Raw genomic sequence first — 20,289 nt, 5'->3', positions numbered from 1 at the left:
ATACAACCTCCCCAACCTCCCAACCTCCCGTAAAATTACTTAACTAAAAATTCCAATTGGAACTGCAGACACAATGTTGAGGATGTTGCCTTTCTCAGTACATATAAATATGCTATAGCACAATAAGATCTACTGCAGAACTTTCATTAATGATCGAGCCACGTGGTAGACAGCACCAAGCGTTATTTAAATTCAGGTGTTTTCCCGTGAATATGTAAATGTAGCCATATGCAAGTAAAAAGTGAGTTTGTTTATTATGTTTATGTTTTTTCAAATTAAATTAAATAAATGCTTATTTACAATAGTTAATGTAATAAGTCATTTAATTTTTATTTTATTTATTTTTTTTTTATTTTATTCCATGGCGCAGAATAAGTTTGATTCGATAGATTGCCTCGTGTTGGAAAGTTCTGTGATATCTTCTAGACGGGCACTCTATTTTTAATTTAACTATTAATTTAAGTACAAGAAGTATCTTATATCTTTAAATCTCTATGGATGGCACTGGCTAAACCGCATGACCTTCATCTAAAAGACTTTTACAAACAAAATTTCAAGATTTGAACTCAGATCAATTATAAGAACTAGAGTCATTTTAGAGGGAACAACTTTGAGCTTTTATTACTTGTCATTCTGTATAAACATTAATTTTGTCTTTCTGGGAAGATCTAGAGAAACCGCTAGTAACTTGTTAAAAATGTATAATCAAAAAGTAAATTTAGTTATAGGTACTCATCGCTATCCTCATTGCTATCCTCGTCGCTGTCCTCGGTGCTCTCCTGCATCCTGCCAACCATGGTTTCGGGGCATTTCGGCTTGCTAACTGGCATATGCAGGTCATTGTCGGATGAAATAATATGTTTTTGCGATTGAAACAAACATTTGTTACGCTTTGGTGTATTTTGATCCGAAGACTTGGGCTTGGACTTTGGATTATCCCTGTTGCTGCAGTGTGGCTTCTCTTTGTCAATGTCATTTTGCATTTCATAGATCCTTAAGGGCTTTCGTTTCACAATGCTGCGTGAATTCAGCTGATTGCGCACTCTCGACTGACTGGGATTCTCGTAAGGACCCTCCTCGCCAAAGCCATCTGGATATAGTTTCTCGGGTGGTTCTTGCTCGCGATAGTAATACCTATTCGGTATTTCGGCAAATGCATCGCTATCGTACGATGTATCACCATCATCCGAGCCAGACTCGTGTGCGGATGCCTGAGAACTTGATTCAGAATCGGAGCTATGTTGATTTTTCCTCGAGATCGCTGCCGTTGCATTTATCTTGCTTTTCGCATATTTAGGACTTTGTTTTTGCTTCACAGACTCGACCATACTTTGCCGCACATTCACCTTGGCAAGTGGAGTTCTTATGTCCTTTTTTTTAAGTGGACTTGTCGGGTGGAGTTTTATTGGTTTACTTGGATTATTCTTGGGTTGAATGTCTCTTGGCGTCAGATTTTGTCGAGGCATTTTCGGTATTATGCTTGGGTTACCCTCGGGTGGAATATCCTTTATGACAGGTCTGGCTCCGGCTAATTTCTTAGTCGGGCTAGACTGTCGCTTAGTTTCGATACGCTCCGACTTATCCTTCTGCAATTTATTGTCATTCATTTTGTTGGTCTGCTTCATCAGCATTTGCAAGAGAATGGGCAGCTCCTTGTGGACAAAGTCGTCACCAAATTCGCGCTGCAGCTTCTCACGCGGCTTCTCTTGGCACTTGTCGCCCGTTTCCAGTGCGAATGTCTCCAGGGTATGCTTGTAGCCATACCAGGCGAAATAGTCGACCACCAGGTAGTTGAGCAGCTGCAGCAAGCCCCGCTGCTGCATATCGCCACCACAGAGCGGTTCGTCCCTTTTCAGATCCATTTCTCCACGCATCATTTTCAGGACCTTAACATGCAGTCCACTGCGCATCTCGTCCAGTATTCCATTTCGCTCGAAATGCAATCTAATGCTATCCTCAATAATCTGTGAATATGAGCCTTTTTCCATTTTGGAAATAAAAAATACACCAATGAAAATTTATATGGCGACCACGAATTTGATTTATTTGTATTTTACGAGCTAACAGTCTGAACTCAAATTGGTATCTGACCGTTTGGAAACCAGTTAGAGCCCATTATGTTATGAATCTTGACAAAAGGTTTACTCAGTTACTTAGATTTTCACCCCTTTATTTTTATTTTTTGGTTCTTTTAGTCTACAAAGTTTAACGGCTGAAGGCTGTAGCTCGTTAATCATGCAGATAACCTTGAGCTGGGGGCTGCATACATTAGCCATTAGCTAAACTTTTGCACATCGCCGCCAAGTTTTCGGATCTGTCTTTGAAGTCGTGTCAAAGTGCACCAAACGACTGGCTGAAGTAGTTTATTGGCCGCTTTAAGGGTTAACCCGATATTGTGAGAATTGCATGGCGAGGCCGTTTTTGAAAAAAGAGTAATGGTTTTGTGAGAATTCATGTAACAGGCAAAATAAGGCTTCTCCGATATTCTATAGCATATATATTCTTCATCAGTTGCTACGTACGAACCTAACTTTAATAACATGCGGAAAGGTTATCTATAGATGAGCAATAATTCCCACTTCGATTTAGACCTGCCAGGATATTAAAATAAAAGCTTTTTAATATGACAACATTAGATTAATATAAGTTTTATTGTTTTACTCCATAAAATGAACACAATAGTTTCCAAAAATGTTTCACAACGTTTTCTCCATACTTCTGCCCAGTTAGACTTTGTATAGACAATGTTAAAAGGTGCTTAGTCAAAAATTATTATTAATACGCTTTTAGTGGGCCTTAAAGCATGGCCGTTGGACCTCGGGCTCAATCATTCTTTTCCGTACATTAAACTTTTTTTTTGGCTTTTTGATATCGTTAAACGAAGCATTCACGTTTTTCACATTCACATTTGTTACATTCTTTGCCGCATTTTTAACTGGATTGGGTTTCACAACGGGTTCATAATTGGAATTGCAATTTTGCAATTTCTCCACATTTATTGGGATCTCCTTGTCAGGAATTTTTGTTATCAATTGGCCAATTCCAGATGAGCTCTTCACTTTAGTTGGGATTTCCTTAGATTGACGCAAGTTTTTTGCTTCCTTTTCGATTTCCTTAGCCGGCGTAATATTTATCATGGTTTTTGTTCCGAGTAACGGTTTTAATTGACTCGGACTTTTCCTGGCTGCAATATCTTTTACCACATGGTTGGGATCCTTGCTTGAAGAATCCTTAGCTGGGGTTTCCTTAGATGGAGTATCTTTTCCCTCAGGCATATTTAGGTTCGCCACTTTGCTTGGACTTTCCATATCCGAACTTTTGCTTTTCACGGCGCTTGGGATATTTTGTATTCCCTTGTTGCTAGAGTTTTCCTCAGGTGGCATATTATTTTTCTCCTCTTTGCGTGGCTGTTCTCCTTGAGCTGAAACATCTTTTACAGTACGTCGGCGTGCCTGTGAATTTTTTAATTTCTTTGGGATATTAGACGCCTTCTTTGGAATATGCTCCCATTTACTCTCGTCCAGCAACGTGTTATCATCTTTATTTATTTCCTTCAGCAGCATTTGTAGCAAGATGGGTAGATTCAAGTGGACGAATTTGCCGTTTAGTTCCCGCTGAAGTTTTTCGCGTGGTTTTGGCCGTGATTTCTCGCCCGTTTCCAGCGCAAATGTTTCGAGAGTATTCCGAAAGCCATGCCAATTAAAATAGTCGACAATCAGATAATTGAGTAGCTGCAGCATTCCACGCTGTTCCAAGTTGCTGGCACACGGCGGTTCATCCTTTTCCATTCTTGTCAGCTCCTGCAGCATCTTCATTGCCTGCACATGCAGGCCGCTGCGCATTCTATTCAGATCTTCATTTTGCTCAAAATGTAACCTTATGCTATCCTTAATTAGTTCAGAATATGAGATTTCTTCCATTAGGCTAGAAATTTGTAAAATAACTTCGAATTTTATTCTATTTAAGACTGTACGATCTGATAGTGAATGCGTTCCACACAGTTCTGAAAAATCAAAATAACCTTGTGAATGTTTTGTGATATTTGGTAAAAGGCATGCTCGGTTACAAAACTAGAGAGAGGTCGCTGGTTCAAACTCCGCAGCAATTGTCAATTTTTGTATTTGTAGATTCAATTTGGAAAATGAATGACAGTTAGGGTAAATGCGTGAGTATATCATATACATAAACTCATATTCCAAATCGGCTCGGCTTAAAGCCGACTAGAGTTGAACTTGTAAAGTTCAGTGCCTCAGCTAAAATTTAAATATTTAAAAAACTTATAATAATCAAGAGCAATATTTGGAAACGCAGCGCCCGCTTTTCAGTGCTGGAAAATGCACGTTTAGCAGTAACCTAATGAGATGCTGCGCCTAATTAAACTTTGTGCACACAACGGTTAAAGGTGCTCAACGATGGTGACTGGCACCAACGAAGTTGCCGATAATGGCCGATAGAGTGCGCTGTGCGAGCTGGATTTTGCCAGTGTTGGCATTGCCTTTACCTTTACCGTTGCCTTGTGCCTTGTATTAGTTGCAAAATTTATTGCACTTAATGGAATTTAAAAGTTTGTTTACTTGGAGCAAGTTGAAAGCCGAGGCAAATCCCGCCATTTTGCCGCCTCAATACAGAGAGAGTGTCTCTGTGTGTGTGTGACTGCTAACGACAATGCCGTTTAAATGAATTTATGCTTTAGCGATAATCATGCAAATTAATAGTTTCACAAGGACTTGAAAAAATAAAAAACAGTATTTGATATATATATATACAAAACTTTTGGACACAAGTAGAAAAAAATTAAGAAAATTAAGCAAACGAGTGAAAGAGCATTGGAAAAACTTTGTGTCTGCGTTGGCATACGGTTTTGTAGGTGCGGCTATACGAGTTTTCTCAACAATCGAGCCAAGGAAATATTTAATAACTATTTTCGTTTTTTGTGTGGAAAGTTCCCTTTGCTTTTAATTCCCTAATGGAATTGTTAAGAGCTGCAGCTGCTTGATTTATGGCTAGCTCAAAGTTTTTTAAGCAAGGATTAAAAAAGAACAAAACAATGAAAAAATGGCAGCCACATCTGCCTTTAAGTTTAATGCAACTGCTCTTTAAATATTTGTTCAACTAATTAGCAAAAGTGTTGCCAAAAAAAAGTCGAGCAATGCTCAGAAAATGCTGCGCCATTTCCGGTTTATCTCTACTTTGTAGCAAAGCCAATTAGACAAAATGGCTGCGACACATTTCCGCTGGTTGGCCCTCCACAGTGAGTCTCATGCGTTTGCTTTAAGTGCGTCCTTTATAGGAGCATATCAACAATGCTGTGAAGGTTGTAACGCACATACTTTCTACGATTGTTCCAATATATTCAATATTATATTCTAACTAGGCAGACAATATTCGATTATATTTTTTTCTAAGAAATTTTCCAAAAAGTCCTGGCAACACGCGCTCTTGTGCTCACCTATTTATTCATTTAGTTTCCTTCTGTTTTATTGATTCTTCTCGTGCCGCATTCGTTAACGTTTATGCACAAGCCCCGGAAGAGATAGATTATTTTGTACCTGATGATTCTTGTAATTTCATTCTTGGAAGTTCATTTTTTCGTTCATTTGAGGCTTTGAACTGAGATATAGCATTCTTTTTGATAACAATTTATCATCTATCGTCGAAGGAAAGTGTATTTAAGTAGTCATGCATTGCCAATAGTTTACCATTTAAGTTGCCTTTGTTGTCGCTTATTGAGCATTGTTCTTGTTGTTATTACCGACATACTTTCGTATTTGCTAATCGCATTAATTATGCGGTGCCTTCAGTTGCTGCTGGCCCTTTCGTCCTGCAGGCAAATGGCCAACAAATTAGACAAAGGCAAACTGCAGGCGTAGATGAGCAAGAGAGCAGGATATAGATAGTACAGAGGGAGACAGAGCCTATATTTCAGGCATAATTACCTCACTGGGGAATTGAATTGAACGAAGCAACAGCAATGAACAGAAGATGGCATTCTATTTCATTAATAATCAATTAGTTTTTGAAAATAATTATGAGGGATTTATTAACTAACTTTTGACAAATTTCTATTGAATTAATTACCAGCTGCACTTAATCAAATTGTGTGGCATCACGCTTGATAAGGTTTGTGTGAAATTATGTACGACATATTGCTTTGGAAACTTAGAAAATATTTATTAAGTAAATAAATACATTTTAAATGGCTGGGATTTAAAAAGGTTTTTTCTTTAAAGTCAAATTTAATAGCTCAATGCTTATAATATTTGCCTGTTAAGTTGTAAATACATTTACGACGAGATGTTAATAACAGTTGCATGTTTGTCGTGGGGCCATAACGTCAAAACACGCTGTTAATAACATTTGCATGTTTTCTTAATAGTTGTAAGTGTTTGTGCGATATTCACGAGCAATTATTGACATTTTTATGTTAATCTCAACGGCACTTTTTATATGATGAGCTGTTACTAACATAGTCTTGCTAACCGATACAAGAGAACATAGCAATGATTATAACAATTCTATGCTTTATCAAACAGCAGAGTGTATGAAGGAGGGAATTAACAGCTGTAAGAGAATGATGTGCTGCTCTTAACATTTGTAGGTTTTGTCTTGCGAGAACAACAGTTAAGTGGGATACGCTGCATTCGTAAGTGGACAGCTCTGTTAACATTTTTATTAACATTTGACATTGTTTATTTGTAGTAATTTATGCTCCTCTCTACAATAGCTAGTTTTGTTGCATTTATTTAAAGTTACCTATGTGCTTTCGAATCGTCTTAATCATGGAGTCTGCTTGCGAATTAGATGATTCTCGCAGCAGCCCAATCACCTCAGAAATGCCACCTGGTGGTCGTCCACGAAGTGACTTCGTTGCCATTGCATAGAGGACACCCGCGCAAGCGCCACGTTTTCCCTCCCAGTTCTCTGGACTGGGATCTAGTCTGTTCGAGAAACATTTTGTTAGATATATACAGAAATACAGATTCTTTTAATACTCACTTCTCAAGCATATCGAATGCTTTGGCAGCCACCCAAAATTCCTCGCATCTGTAGCACTCATTCGCGATTAGCTGAAGCAAAAGAAAAGCCTCCGCATTTGTGTCCCGTGTAATGAATACATTCCAGGCCAGCTCTGGCTGCGCGCAGTGTATGTGACACTTGGACAGGATCATGCAATAGGTGTGCTGATTCTTAATATCCATATCGCTGATCTGTATCAGCAGCTCCTCTGCCTCCTTGAAGTAGCCCGTTGCGCATTTGGCCTGGGCAAAGTTATAGTTGAACACATCATCGTTCACAAAGTAGCTGCGTATGGAGTTCATATAGACAAGCACTTCCTCAAACTGTTCGTATAGAAAAAATGCCGAGGCCATGCTCTGGCGTCCTGGTATCGTATCGCATTCCGTGGCTGAGCTGCCCACAAGATGTAGATTTTGCTGCGCCGTCTTGATGTGCTCCTTCTGCAAAAAAGAGTTTGGGGCTAAGTGGACTTTACTTTGGCTTTTAATAAACTAATATCAAGGAAAAGAATCGAAAACTAAAAGTAAGGAAGTGGTAAATACTATTTGGGAGGTCTTTCTGTAACTCTTTAGTATGGAATAGAGTGTAGAAAATGAAGTATTGAAAAGTCTGAAGATACGGAGATTCTGTATCTATACTAGATAGGAGCAAGAGCCTTACATTTTGATAAAAGAATGGTACAATATCATTTTTTGGCAAAGAGTTCCTTCATGGATACGAGTTTTCTATACACTCACCGAACCCAATTGCTGTCCCAGTGCCGCATGCACCACACCCTTGAGGATGTACTCATGCGGCGATGTCGGCTGCAGTTGCTTCATTAGGGCATGCGCCTCCTGCACATCGCCCTGCTTCAGATAGTAAATGGCCAGATTGAGTCGCGCCTCGGGCACAATATTGAGGAGACCAGGCAGCACCCTAAGAGCACCCTCACCATTGCGAAAAACCACCAAATTGTGGCGTATTAAATCCGCACCGAATGTTCCATTATCGGCGATATTTTTGATCTCTTGCTCGGCGACGCGTCCGCTGAAAAGGCGAAAACGATTGCAGGCCTTCAGATTGATGGCAATTGTGCTATCGCTATGCTGGCTGAGGTACACATCGAGCACCTCCTGGGACATGTCATAGTAGTCCAGCTTATAGAAGCACAAGGCCAGGTATACGTTGATGGCCAAATAGTCCTTGTTGTCGACCAGCACCCGCTTATACACATCGATGGCCTCCTGGTAATGGGCGCGCATGTAATGCATCGATGCCAGGCTCAGCTGCTGCTCCACGCTGGGTGTGCTGAGCAGCACATCCAATAGTTCCGCCCACTGCTGATCATCGCCCAGCTTGTGGGCGAGATGAAACAGAAGACGCTGCTTCAGTGGCGTATTCGCCGTGCCCTCCATTAACTGTTGGGCCTCCTCATAGAGGCCCAAATAAAACATGCAGACGGCCACATTGAGCGACAGTTGTGGGTCCTTGAGTGCCTGGTATTGGTTTAGAGCCTGTTGATAGTCACCCAAATGAAAATTGCAATAGGCAATCCATTGATCGATTTGCTGCTGCTGTTGCTCGTTTTTCTTAGCCGCCTCCTCGCCCTCCTCGTGCTCATCATTGGCGTACTGGCAGTGGGCAGAAATATAACCAATTGAGATACTTAGAGAAAAACTGTATTCCCATTTACCTCCAGAAAGGCTCGAGCGCCGGTATAGTCACGCCTGATGATGAAATCCTCCAATGTTGCCGGCGCTGGCGCTTTGCGCTGCTGCTGTGGCATGCCACCTCCACTGGCCACATGCCGCGAGCTGGCCGAATCCGTTTTGCCACGCGAAAGTATCTGAAGTATGTAACTCAAGTATCTCATGCATTTCTAGTATCTTTTACTATTTGCAGCTGCATTTCTTACCATTTTTTCGTGGACCGAACTTTATTGTCCTTTGCCTTCTCGAGTTTTTATTTTTCTGTTCTGTTGTCCTCGCTTGGGCGCTTGGTTACCGTTACGATTACGTTTATGGTTACTTGGCAACCAACATAGCGTCAATAAAGCAGATCCCATGCTCGACTGCACCCGGAGCCAACTGTTGCTGCCCTAACACCCCATGCAAATGCTATACTCAATTCTTGGTCTTATTTTCATTTCTTACTTGTGTGCTGTTTCTTGTTTCTTTTTTGCTTTTTTAGTTATTTTCTTGCTGAAGCGTCAAATGCGTTATGCGTGTACACTATGCGATATACTTACTTAACTCACTTAACTATGTTAGACAGTTTGCGACACAGCCAAATTGTGAACAAAATTGTTCAAATTTGAGTCTTATTTTTATAATATTATTATATTTTATATCAATTATAAATGTTCGGCATGCCCTGCATCTTTTAATGTTTTAGCAAACTTTACAGGGACAGCTGTTAATCTTAACAGATGTGCATTTATTAACATAATTTTAACATAGCTAACTACTTGAAACTATTTTTCACATGCTAATGTTAATTTCATAGCATGTAAATCTTCCAGTTTTCAACAGAACAGATACTTGTTGTCAACAGGAAAATATTTTTCTACAGCTGTTATGCTTAGTCTCAATTTCAGCTAAAAGCATTAATGCTTTGGCTGTTTGAAAGTGTATGCAATTACATAGGTACTTGGAAAATAGATTCCATTCCTCCTATTCCATTACGAGATTTCACTTGCATTCCACTTAAGGTGAGTTCAGCCATCTAGAGTAAGACTTCAGCTATGTCAGTGGAATGCATTGTTGACACATTTGCCTTATTTATAAGGCATACAAACTCATAAATATGCAGTCAGCCTGAAGAAAAATGCGTGCGTCATTCACATCTTCGCCCTGCCGCATGCAATGCTTTTAAAATTTTCACATTTTCCTTCATTCTTGGTATATATTTTTTTTCTGCTGTGTTTTATCTGCTGACATTGCAGAATGCTAAATGTATTTCACATCTGACGATAGACACCTTTGTGGCAGCTTTTTTCCATATTATTGCAAACATGTGCAAAATCGAATAAACTTCGAAGAACTTCTTTACAACTATCTGCTTTGAGGGGCTTAAACATAAAGTCCTACTAGAAATAAAGTACATTCAAGCAATAAAAGCTTGAAAAAATAAGTGAATTAGTGAATAAGTGAAGCGTGCTTGAAGGAGGATAAAATGACTCTTGGAAAAAAAGGAGCCGAAATATTTATATTATAAATGAGTTGTATTCAACTGACTAATCAACCTAGAGGATAAGCCATGCCAAAAAATTATCCCTCAATTAATTTCCTTTTGTCCAAGGTATGCGGGCTTGAAAATTGGATAATAACTGCCATCGAACAAGTAAAATTTGAATACCCTGAATCCATTAAAAATGTGTAAAAGGGTATAATGTTTTTGTGCAAATGTATGTAACAGGCAGAAGGAAGCTTCTCCGACTCCATAAGGTATATACATATATTTTGTATCAGCATCAACAGCCGAGTCGATCTAGCCATGTCCGTCCGGCCGACCGACGAGGATTTCTGAACTTATAAGAGCTAGAGACTTCAAATTTTTAACATAGGTCCTCCCAGTGCCCGGGAAGTACGAGTTTGTTTCCGATTATCGATAACTCGTCCCGTTTTCAAAAATCGATATCGAAATCCTAATATTTGAACAAATCTAGTAATTTTAAGAGCTAGATTCACCAAACTTGATATGTTGCTTCTAGAATAGTATATATATATAAAGTATCTTTCATTTGATAGCTATTACCACCTCCCCACTTCCTCTACATAACTATATATAAATCAAGTTAATAAACCAACTTGTATTGCCCACCAATGTAAGGCATAGTTTTAATGCAATTGACTTTATGAGAATATACAAATATTATATAGCACAATAAAATTTACTGTTGAAAATTTCAGCAAGATCGGTTAAGAAACATACATTTTTTTAAATTTATTTTTATTGCTGCTAAAGCAAATGAGCGCGTGAAGTGTGCTGCATTTAGTTTTGGTAGAAGAGGCTTCAGGGTATCCCCTAGTCGGGAGCTCCCGACTAGCTACTTGATTCATATACAATCTAAAATAGATTCTCATATTTACTCTCGACCGCGACATGTCAACGAGAATTGAATATAAAACTCCAGATAAAAATGAAAACAATCTGTTTGCTGCTGCCTACAACACAATAATATGATGAGCAGCAGCAACAACAACAGCCATGTTTGATATACAAATGCGGGATATTGTGGAAACAAATTTATTTTCAAGTGCTGTGCAACGGTAACGAGAACTTGAATCATTTTAGTTGCCTGCCCCACAGTGCTGGGTTTTTGTTGTTCGTATGTGTGTGTGTGTGTGTGTGTGCGTTTTGTGTATTCAGAGCGCGCCTTTGTTTATGCTACACTTTATTGCGCTTTTGCAATTTCGCGTTTCCGTTTCCTGTCAAATCAGCCATAAAAAGCAAGTCGGTGCCCCGTGACACCGCGCGCCTATTACATTTCGCAGTCGAATAAACAATGCCAACATCATTTGCACCTCCTTCATTATGGCGCTCGTTATTTGTCAAACAAATAAACAGCAGCACCAAGGGGGGCGTGTCGCACTGAAGGAGAGTAGTTTAACAGGGGGATGCTGCTGAAGATTTCTCACTGCGAAGGCATGACAGCCGACGCGCTACTCTACGTGCAATTGTCTCGCTCGGCCATGATTTTCCATCATTATCATTGTGTTCGTGTTTACATTTTTAGAGCAGCTTCCATATACCAAATCCCCAATACATGGACGTGGACGTTGATGCCGGGGGTTCGGGGGCCGGTCTTCAAGCAGGCACCTAGTGACAATTTATTGTCATCTCTTCTTTGCCCTCGCTTGATTCACGCTTGTTTTATTTCTGTTTTGTTTTGTTTTGTTTTTGTATTCGAGTATTTGCATTGCCTCTTTCCGTTCTCATCTAGCACTTGGGCAAACTTGTTTTCCTCCTGCTTAAGTTTTTCTCTTTTTTCTTCTTCTTTTTCGTTTTATTTATTTTTATTTTTTTGTAGAAGAAAAAATCACATGAAAATTGCGAACTTGCGAAATGAAGTGCAAAATTCAAACGGAAATTGAAATGGCAAGGACAGTGCTCAGTTCTTTCTAGCGCAGTCCCTCTCACGCTCCGTCTCTGTAGCCGCTTTTCGCTCACTTTGTATTTCTCCTTTTACTTAGTGCCTTTCCTGCCTCAATTCGTATCTTGGGCACATGTTCGATGCCCGCTTGCATAGTGATTTTCGCTCTGACATAAAGTTGAGGAAAATGGCGATTTTCTCAAGCGAAAACTAAACACTCGAAATGCGAAAATAAATAAGAATGGACATCTTGGCGATTTATTGTTGATCATGATGATGTTCTAACTGTTGTTGTTATTGCTTTGCCTTAACTGAAGCTCAAATGTTGCATGCCACTGAAGCATGCATAATAACTGCACAGTAAACTGCTCTACAAAAACAACTACAAGATATACAAAAACAGAAATGTTGAACATTTCTTCTAACTATTCAATAGTACTGAAACCACAATAAAGTTTTACTTTAAGTTTTGCAAATAATGTACATTACAAATAAGAAATTAGACTTTTATATATTTATTTAGATAGAAATTATAAATATTGACAGCCATTTAAATCCACACGTGTTTTTAAGCTTTAATATATACAAAGTCTGGAAATAAAAGCTTTAATATATTTATTTATTTTTTGTAGAGAATAATCGTATTTAAATTGTATAAAGCTTGGTTAACCAGATCAGATATAGTATATTGATTTTCATGCCGATTACTTTTCACAATTAGTTGGTTACTTAACTAGCTGTGAAATCACATTAAAGCTTTGCAACGAGCTTAAAGCTGAGTTATAAAGCTACAAGCCTAGAGTATTCTATTTGAAATACTTTCTATTCGTAAAACAACGTCATAAATCTTCAGAGCAGATGAGCTTTTTTCATAGTTGGTTTTTTAACTAGCTGTCAAAACATATTAAAGCTTTGCAACGAGCTTATAGCTGAGTTATAAAGCTTGAGCATTGAGTATTATATTCGCAATACTTTCCATTTGTAAAATGACGTCCAATTATTTCATAAGTACGTCTTATCAAACATTTAAAAATAAATAAATACACATAAAACTTCAAAGCAGCGCATATTCGATTCAGCACTTTCACTATTGAAAAGGCCCTTCAAAAATCAACTGATAACTGGGCACAGTAATCGGAGACCCTGTAGAGGGGGCTGGGGGCCCTAAATTTCGAACAGGCAACTGTTGTTTGCAATTAGGCGCAAATAAACTAAATTGTTTCGTGGTTTGGGTATTTTCGACTAATGCGAGCCATTTTCCAAAATTTGTTTAACAAACATACACACACACGCAGCTGTGAGAACCAATCACACACGCACACACAGAAACGCAGACACGGACACACACACACACACACACACACACACACACACACACACACACATACAAGTGCGTGGCGTGCCCTCTGTGGATGTGGCAATTGCATTATTGGCAAAATGCTTTTGGTAAATGTGTGAAATATTTTTGTTGGTTTTTGGATGCTGCGCTCTGCCCTCTAATTTGTGTATTTTGTACGATTTGGCGCATTTACATATTTTAATTAAAACACAAATTTTGCCCTTTAAGCCAGAACGAGAGCCAGAGTTCGAAATCCAAATCAAATTCAAGTGCAATTTTATCCACAGATGTCAGTTCTGACTGTGGCTTTTTCTGATTTGTGCGGTATCTGTATACCCTGCACTAATGCAAAACGAGTGTAACAAAGTTGTCAAATGTGTGTAAAAGGTATTCAAAGAGATTTGTATGCTCACAAGGCACGTGTATTCTGAGTTATTATACTAAAGATTCGAATCAATCGAACCCTAAAAATTTGGCATATATGTAGATTGTCGTATACCCTATCAATCAAGCCTGAAAACAAAAGCTATTTAACAGCCCTCTTTTTTACTGGATATTCAATTGTCCAGCACGAAGAGTTATTACGAGTTTTTATTTAGTAACTGTCTTACTTTTAAGAGATAGGTACTATATAACTGCTCCAATTAAATAATGATCTGTGCATGTCAAAAACAGACTTGAAGCCTATATTTAAAATAAATTCAGATAATAACACATTCGACTCTCGACTTTTGACTTTTTCGACATGCTGGCGGGCCTTTGGTTATTTTAATAAATATTTCAACAGCAACACACACACACACGCACACACTGACAGACAGACATAGTTTACTATCTTCTAAATATTTAAACGCAGCATCAGATCGTAAAAGCAAAATGTATGCAAAGTGCATGTCGAGCAGCAATCGAGACGAGCTGTAAAGAAGAAAAACGTAGAGCACGAGCTGGAAAATTAAAATAAATAAAAGTAGACATCGAGCAGAGGCAGCAGCAAACAGGCGTTAGAAGAAAACCAGGCACAAGCCAAAATGCGAGTGACTGATCGACTAGAAAATATCCTGCGAAATGTAATTCTCACTTCTCTATCTATATAATTAACTACTGTGTTTATAATTCGAACAATAATAATAATTATTGGATTAAATGAATACCACACAGAAATTATTAGCTACAGAATATCTAGATAATATTTTTAAAATTCTGTATAAAAATTCGATTTAATTCGATTTGTATAAGGTTCAAGAGAAGCCATTTCAAAATTTATAATTCTTAATATATTTAAATTTATTAACAACTCTCCCAACAATTTTCGGTTACATGCTTCTTTCAACATTTCAACATACCCCATTTATCAATTTTATGGTTACAGGGTATTATAAGGGCAGGAAAAAATGCAACAATATTGAATAAAGTTAGTACCTGTCGAGCTGTTGTGTTCCATCGTATGCTGCATGTTATATATACTCGTACTTGTATTTTTACTCACATTTTTACGGCGAGCATTTTGCCAGGGCCAGCGGTGCAAAGCAGTCAACGGGATTCACACCCAAAGCACCCATAGAATCATGCATGAAATAGTGTGCAGGTATGTGCGTGTGTGTGTGCGTGTGCGTGTGTGTGCTTGTGTGTCTGATTTATAATATAAACGCAAATATGCAAACATTGTGCTGGGAACATTTCACCACGTCTTTTCACGGCTTGGCACTAAAGCAAAAGAAAAAATAAGAGGACTTGGAAATATATTTGCATAGATCTCGGTGGGTTGGCAGAAATGTGACTGAATGTTGCATTAGCAGCAAAGTCTATCGATAAGGAAGGCTTTTAAAATATTTGAAATACTTGAATAATTGTCAATAATAATCAGTAAATTAATTTTTTGAGCCATAATTTCTCAGTTAATTGCATAGAGCTTGTCGAATTATTGATGCAATTGCAAATTTCCGAATTTTTAACTAAAGTCGTTGGAAAATAATTTCTAGCACTTAAATGACGAGCAACTGTTATTAACAAGGGATTCTGAAATAAAGTACGCATCGTGTCCAAATGGTTTTGTAGCCGAATATTGCACAATCTCATACGCACACACACACACACACACACACACACACACAAAACGCACAAAATTGCTTAATTTCATGCACATCCCAGTTGTTGCAAGTCCTCTAACAACCCCCTGTCGTCCCGCTGCCGTTCAACTCATATGCCTCGCTGCATGTGCGTTGCCTGCAAGCGAAAACAAATAAAAGCAAAATGCGCCAAAGCCGCAGTAAGTGTGTGAGTGCGAGTGTGTGTGAGTGTGAGTGTGAGTGTGAGTGTGAGTGTGTTTGGGTAGCATGTCTTGTACACGCCCACACAATCAAGCGCCCATTTATGCACTAATTAAAATTTTATCGTTAAATCTTGTTTGCATGCATTGCAACATGCGGCGTGTTGAACCAAGCGACGCCAGATCTCGAGTTCTGCAGCAGCCAGGAGGAGCACACAACTATGTAGGCACCCCTGCCCGTAACCCCTTGGCCCTCTCTTACAATTTCAGTTGCCCCCATAACTAACGCTCCCTCACCCGCGCCTTGCCACTACATTGACTCCCTGCTGAAACGTATGCAATGTGCACATTTTTCGTCGAAAATGTTTGGAAACAGTTATTTGCACTTCCGGCGCTTGCCACGCCCAACTATCCAATGCTATTGCCTCCCGCTGCGCCTGCACACACACAAACACACACACACACACACACACACACACACTTGGATGGTAGCATTTGCATGTATTTAACGCTTGCCACCAAGCATTTTCATATTTTATTTGCTTTTCGCCAGTCAAATACGCGCACAATTCGCTTCCGATAAGTGCTATTGCATATCTTTCAAGTGCTTTATGGCTGCCGGAGTGCTGTGTGTGTGTGTGTGTGTGAGTGTGTGCGTGTGTGGCAGATGGAGGGGAGAGATGCATGTTGCTCAGTTACTGCTTACACGCTGTTATTATAGTCGACCCATGGCCAACAATTAAATATGAATTGCATTTGGCGCGCCAACTGGCAATGTGATAAAAATCACAGAGTTTTGTCATTTTTTACTAGAGATCTGTTTCCCCCAACATTAATTTGCACACTCACACATACAACCACACGCACACACACTTGGTTGACATTAGCACACTCAAAAATTGAGTTTTCTAAAAATAAAAAAAACCCATATAAATAAAAACTCTGTGCATATATGCGCCAAACTAACTGACCGAAAAAGAGCTGAGGCAAACTTTTCGCGCCGTCAACTTTTTTAATTTAATATCAAATACGCAGCGTATACGTAATTTTTGCGGCTTTATTGTGTGTGTGTGTGTGTGTGTGCTTGTGTGTGTTTTGAATGTGGTCAAAAATTTAATTAAAATGTTTCATGAGCGAAATTTCAAATTCAAATTTCAAATTGCATGCAAAATGAATAATTGAATGCAATACGACTAGTTGAAACCAGTTTGAATGCTGTTTTTCTTAATTTTTGTCAGCTTCTGTTAACAAAATTGAAATGTTTGTTGTTTTGTTGTCGCTCAATTTGAACTGACAGTTAAAATAATCCAAATACAACAAATGTATATTTAACAAAATTGTGCATTTCAGTTTATATATGCAAATTCATTATTTAAATGAAATTACAAATAATTGAATTATTGAATTGAATAATATATAAAATAAAATATGTAAAGTCATTGCTGTTAATAACTTTGCATGTTATTTAAAGATTTCTATATAGATTTCAGTTACAATTTATTTCATATATGTTAATTTAAGTTGGAAATAAGTTAGGGCTAAATTATCATGTAAATGACATGATGTCAATTGTACGCTGTAAATGCTCATGATATGTTACATGAACACCAATGCTGTTAATACTGTTAACATGTCCGCAATTACAAAAAAATAGTTTTTTGGTTTGCGGTTTCCGTGTGCAAACCAACGCCTCGCCTTTAGTGGCCATAATGCATATAAATTAAAAAATATTTGCGGTTAGAGTTTAGGCCATTCAATGGGCCAAGTTTTAAGACTGAAAAATACACTAAAACCTTAACATTACCAGCGTCACTTTAACATTTTGAAAAATGTAAATTGCTCAATATTTTAATTATGCCAAAATATAACCGCTTATTATTTGTAATAATTTTTAATTATTTTGATTATTTTTCCAGTCTGCCTGTCACGCAACCACACACAAAACAGCCGCAAAGAATTTACAAATTGAATTTGAATTGGAAACAATTTTAAACAGGTAAAAATATGTTAATAGCTTTCATCAAGATTTAATTTTTTTATGCATGTACATTTTTTTCTGTTAAGTTCTTAAAATTTGTATTTAAAATCTTTATTTTACATCTGTTTGGCGGCAAATGCCACAGTCTCAGTTCGGCAACGCCTGAGGTCATCAAGTCTCGCCGCTTTATCAGCTTAAGAGCTAAGCAGGGCCACGCCCATTTTGAAGCAGCATCACTTGGGCGCCCTAAAAAAAACTTATTTATTACCTTTGTTTAGACTTTATATAACACTCGAGTTGATGGCACTTGAGCAAATGGCATTAGCATTGTCTTCTCTCTCCGTGCCTGGTTGGTTGTCATTATTGTTGTTGTCGTTCTTGTTGTTGTTCTTGTTGCTGCCGCCGTCTTGTAAGCTTGAGATACTTCCTTATCATGGCCACAGGCCCCGAAGTAGATGAAATGTTTTCTTTGGTTTGCCACTTGGCGGGCCGCTGCGCTTGATTTGTGCGCCTCGAGTGTGCGGCGGGGAGTTTGTCTTGCGCCTTGTTTATGCGCCTCGGAGTATGCTGTGCAAATTACATATCTCTCGCATGTAGTTATTTGCTTGTTTTGGCTCTTGTACTTGTGGTTGTCTAAGAAAACACTGATGATGCTTTGGTGTCAGCTGAGCACCATGTTAGATAGCTGGCAAAGAGTCAATAGTATTAGCCTTATCTAGTAGCGATTGTCGTCACGGCTTATGGTTGTTGATTTTAAAGAGGTTCAATGATTTAGTAAGACGCATGCTTAATAATTAATACTCTTGCCTACCGTTTGGTGTGTAGCTTAAAGGAACAGCTATCGATAACTTGTTCTATAGTAAGAAAAATCGATAGTTTTAGTGCTTCCCGATTAAGACACTCAGCTATCGAGAGTGTTTTAATTATTTTCGAAATGAAACTCTACTTTTATACTCAAAGCAAACAACACATTTTTATATTGAAGCTTATTTATTAAAAAATACTTTTGTTTATTAAATCAATTATCGCTCTAAATTATTGCTATTATCGATAGTAATCGATAACAAAATGTGCGAAAAACCTGTGAACTTTTTAACCTCCGATCGTGTGCATCATCTGCGAGGCGACAAGCCCAAATTTGAGTGGGTAAGTAACCAGCACTACCGAAGCCAAGTAAAAACAAGGTCTCTCATTTCTCGATTCTTGCGCAGAAACCGCAGCCACAGATCAAGAAAACCTGGACGCGTCCACGCTTCATGTTCGTGTTCGAGAATGGGGATCTGAATACGGCAGCGCATTGCCTTGCGGAGCGCATGCACGAACCCTTCGAGCCCTTTCCCATTGCCAGTGTGGCCGTACAGCAATCGGTGCGCGATGATTTTATTGAGAACGTACGGAATCGGTTCCATCAGGTGAAGCCACACGTGGCCAAGCATCCGAACTTTGAGCGTACCCTAAAGGAACTGGAGTTGGGCGGCGTGAAATATATAGTTGCAGCCAAGGAAAATGCGCCGCCCATTGCCAGTCCGATTATTGTCACGGACAATGTGACGCATCTGTTCTTTAGCAGCTGTCCCACGGGTGTTGTCACATTGAAGAGTTTCGATACGATACGAAAGGCAGCCGACATCTTTGGCAGCGAACAGCCGCAATTTGATGCAGTGCACGTATTCGATGAGAGCATCTCGAGCGTTTATGCACTGGCGACGCGTATCAGTTGCGTTCAGTTCTATGTGAACTGTATCGAGGTCTGCATGATGCCCATTCTGCCATTTTATGGCTTGAGGCAGGCGCGCGCTCTGCTGGAGAATGGCTATCACTATGAGACCCTGGAGCTGGACGGTATTTGGCGTATGATCGTCTTTCCCTTTACCACCACCTTTGTGCCACGCTGCTGCTGTCCGCAGGGTCAATGCACTTGCAACATCACTCACCACACTTGCTGTGAATAAATGTTATCGCGCTGTGGTTGGGTTTACCGAACACTTGCGCACATCCTTCAACCCAGCCGGCAGTCAGCAAAACTAAACTAAAATAAAAATCCGACATTACAGAAACTCAACTGTGAACTTAAGAAATTTCCAGCTCCTAGCTGGCAATTGGACTGACAACACATGTGCCACATAATTTTCGCGGTTGTTGGATTCCAATTGGCATTACAGTAGAGACCAAATAAGTTGAGCAAATATTTTGTTAATTTAAGTTTCTTGGTTGTAGGTTACATCAAGTGATCAGTAAATTTTAAGTATATTATGTGGGTTTATTCTTATGGGATGGGCTTTTAAAAATTATAAGGGCTGTTAAGTTAACGCTGTTAACTGAAATGTTTAATAACATAATTTTCTTTTTAACATGATGCGTATAATATCGGACTATATAATTTAACAAAATTGCAAAACAAAACATAATATAAATTCGAACATACTTTATATAATATATCTGCTATCAGATATATTGAGAATATAGTAAAATCGCGTATTTACATATAATTTATCTTCAACTTAGAACTGTTGATAATTTTATAAGCTGTATGTTTTTATGAATTAAGTTATTTAAGTTTATTTGATAGTAAAAGTGTTTTTTGACTTATTTATATGGGTAGCCAAAAATGC

At 38.7% G+C, this 20,289-nt stretch overlaps 3 protein-coding genes across 3 annotated transcripts; 1 reads left to right on the top strand and 2 right to left on the bottom strand.

Moving 5' to 3' along the window:
* Nucleotides 1-593: 593 nt before the first annotated feature.
* LOC135435518 (trans-Golgi network integral membrane protein 2) lies at nt 594-2,097 on the bottom strand. Its single transcript, XM_064692612.1, has one exon. The coding sequence runs from the start codon at nt 1,986-1,988 to the stop codon at nt 723-725; it is 1,266 nt and encodes a 421-aa protein (XP_064548682.1). The 5' UTR covers nt 1,989-2,097; the 3' UTR covers nt 594-722.
* Nucleotides 2,098-6,704: 4,607 nt separating this feature from the next.
* Nucleotides 6,705-8,872, bottom strand: Ttc26 (tetratricopeptide repeat domain 26). The gene is made up of 4 exons (XM_064689110.1): nt 8,693-8,872; nt 7,755-8,630; nt 6,997-7,457; nt 6,705-6,938 (listed from the first exon to the last, which is right to left on the bottom strand). The coding sequence occupies exons 1-4, from the start codon at nt 8,870-8,872 to the stop codon at nt 6,740-6,742; spliced, it is 1,716 nt and encodes a 571-aa protein (XP_064545180.1). The 3' UTR covers nt 6,705-6,739.
* Nucleotides 8,873-18,639: 9,767 nt separating this feature from the next.
* LOC135434774 (uncharacterized) lies at nt 18,640-19,930 on the top strand. Its single transcript, XM_064691466.1, has 2 exons — nt 18,640-18,823; nt 18,889-19,930. The coding sequence occupies exons 1-2, from the start codon at nt 18,746-18,748 to the stop codon at nt 19,627-19,629; spliced, it is 819 nt and encodes a 272-aa protein (XP_064547536.1). The 5' UTR covers nt 18,640-18,745; the 3' UTR covers nt 19,630-19,930.
* Nucleotides 19,931-20,289: the final 359 nt, after the last annotated feature.

The sequence above is a fragment of the Drosophila montana genome, unplaced genomic scaffold, assembly GCF_035044405.1.
Source record: "Drosophila montana isolate Dmon_TW-CO22-7 unplaced genomic scaffold, ASM3504440v1 contig_1505_1, whole genome shotgun sequence".
NCBI classification, from domain to species: domain Eukaryota; kingdom Metazoa; phylum Arthropoda; class Insecta; order Diptera; family Drosophilidae; genus Drosophila; species Drosophila montana.
This window is presented reverse-complemented; position numbering and strand designations above follow the sequence as displayed.

What these genes read in the sequence shown, in the direction of transcription:
- Ttc26 (XM_064689110.1), bottom strand. Translation starts at nt 8,872, where the DNA reads ATGAGATACTTGAGTTACATACTTCAGATACTTTCGCGTGGCAAAACG. An exon ending in GCGCTCGAGCCTTTCTGGAG is followed by an intron (nt 8,631 to 8,692) that starts GTAAATGGGAAT and finishes GCCCACTGCCAG; the next exon opens with TACGCCAATGATGAGCACGA. An exon ending in GCATTCGATATGCTTGAGAA is followed by an intron (nt 6,939 to 6,996) that starts GTGAGTATTAAA and finishes TTTCTCGAACAG; the next exon opens with ACTAGATCCCAGTCCAGAGA.
- LOC135435518 (XM_064692612.1), bottom strand. Translation starts at nt 1,988, where the DNA reads ATGGAAAAAGGCTCATATTCACAGATTATTGAGGATAGCATTAGATTG.
- LOC135434774 (XM_064691466.1), top strand. Translation starts at nt 18,746, where the DNA reads ATGTGCGAAAAACCTGTGAACTTTTTAACCTCCGATCGTGTGCATCAT. An exon ending in ACAAGCCCAAATTTGAGTGG is followed by an intron (nt 18,824 to 18,888) that starts GTAAGTAACCAG and finishes ATTCTTGCGCAG; the next exon opens with AAACCGCAGCCACAGATCAA.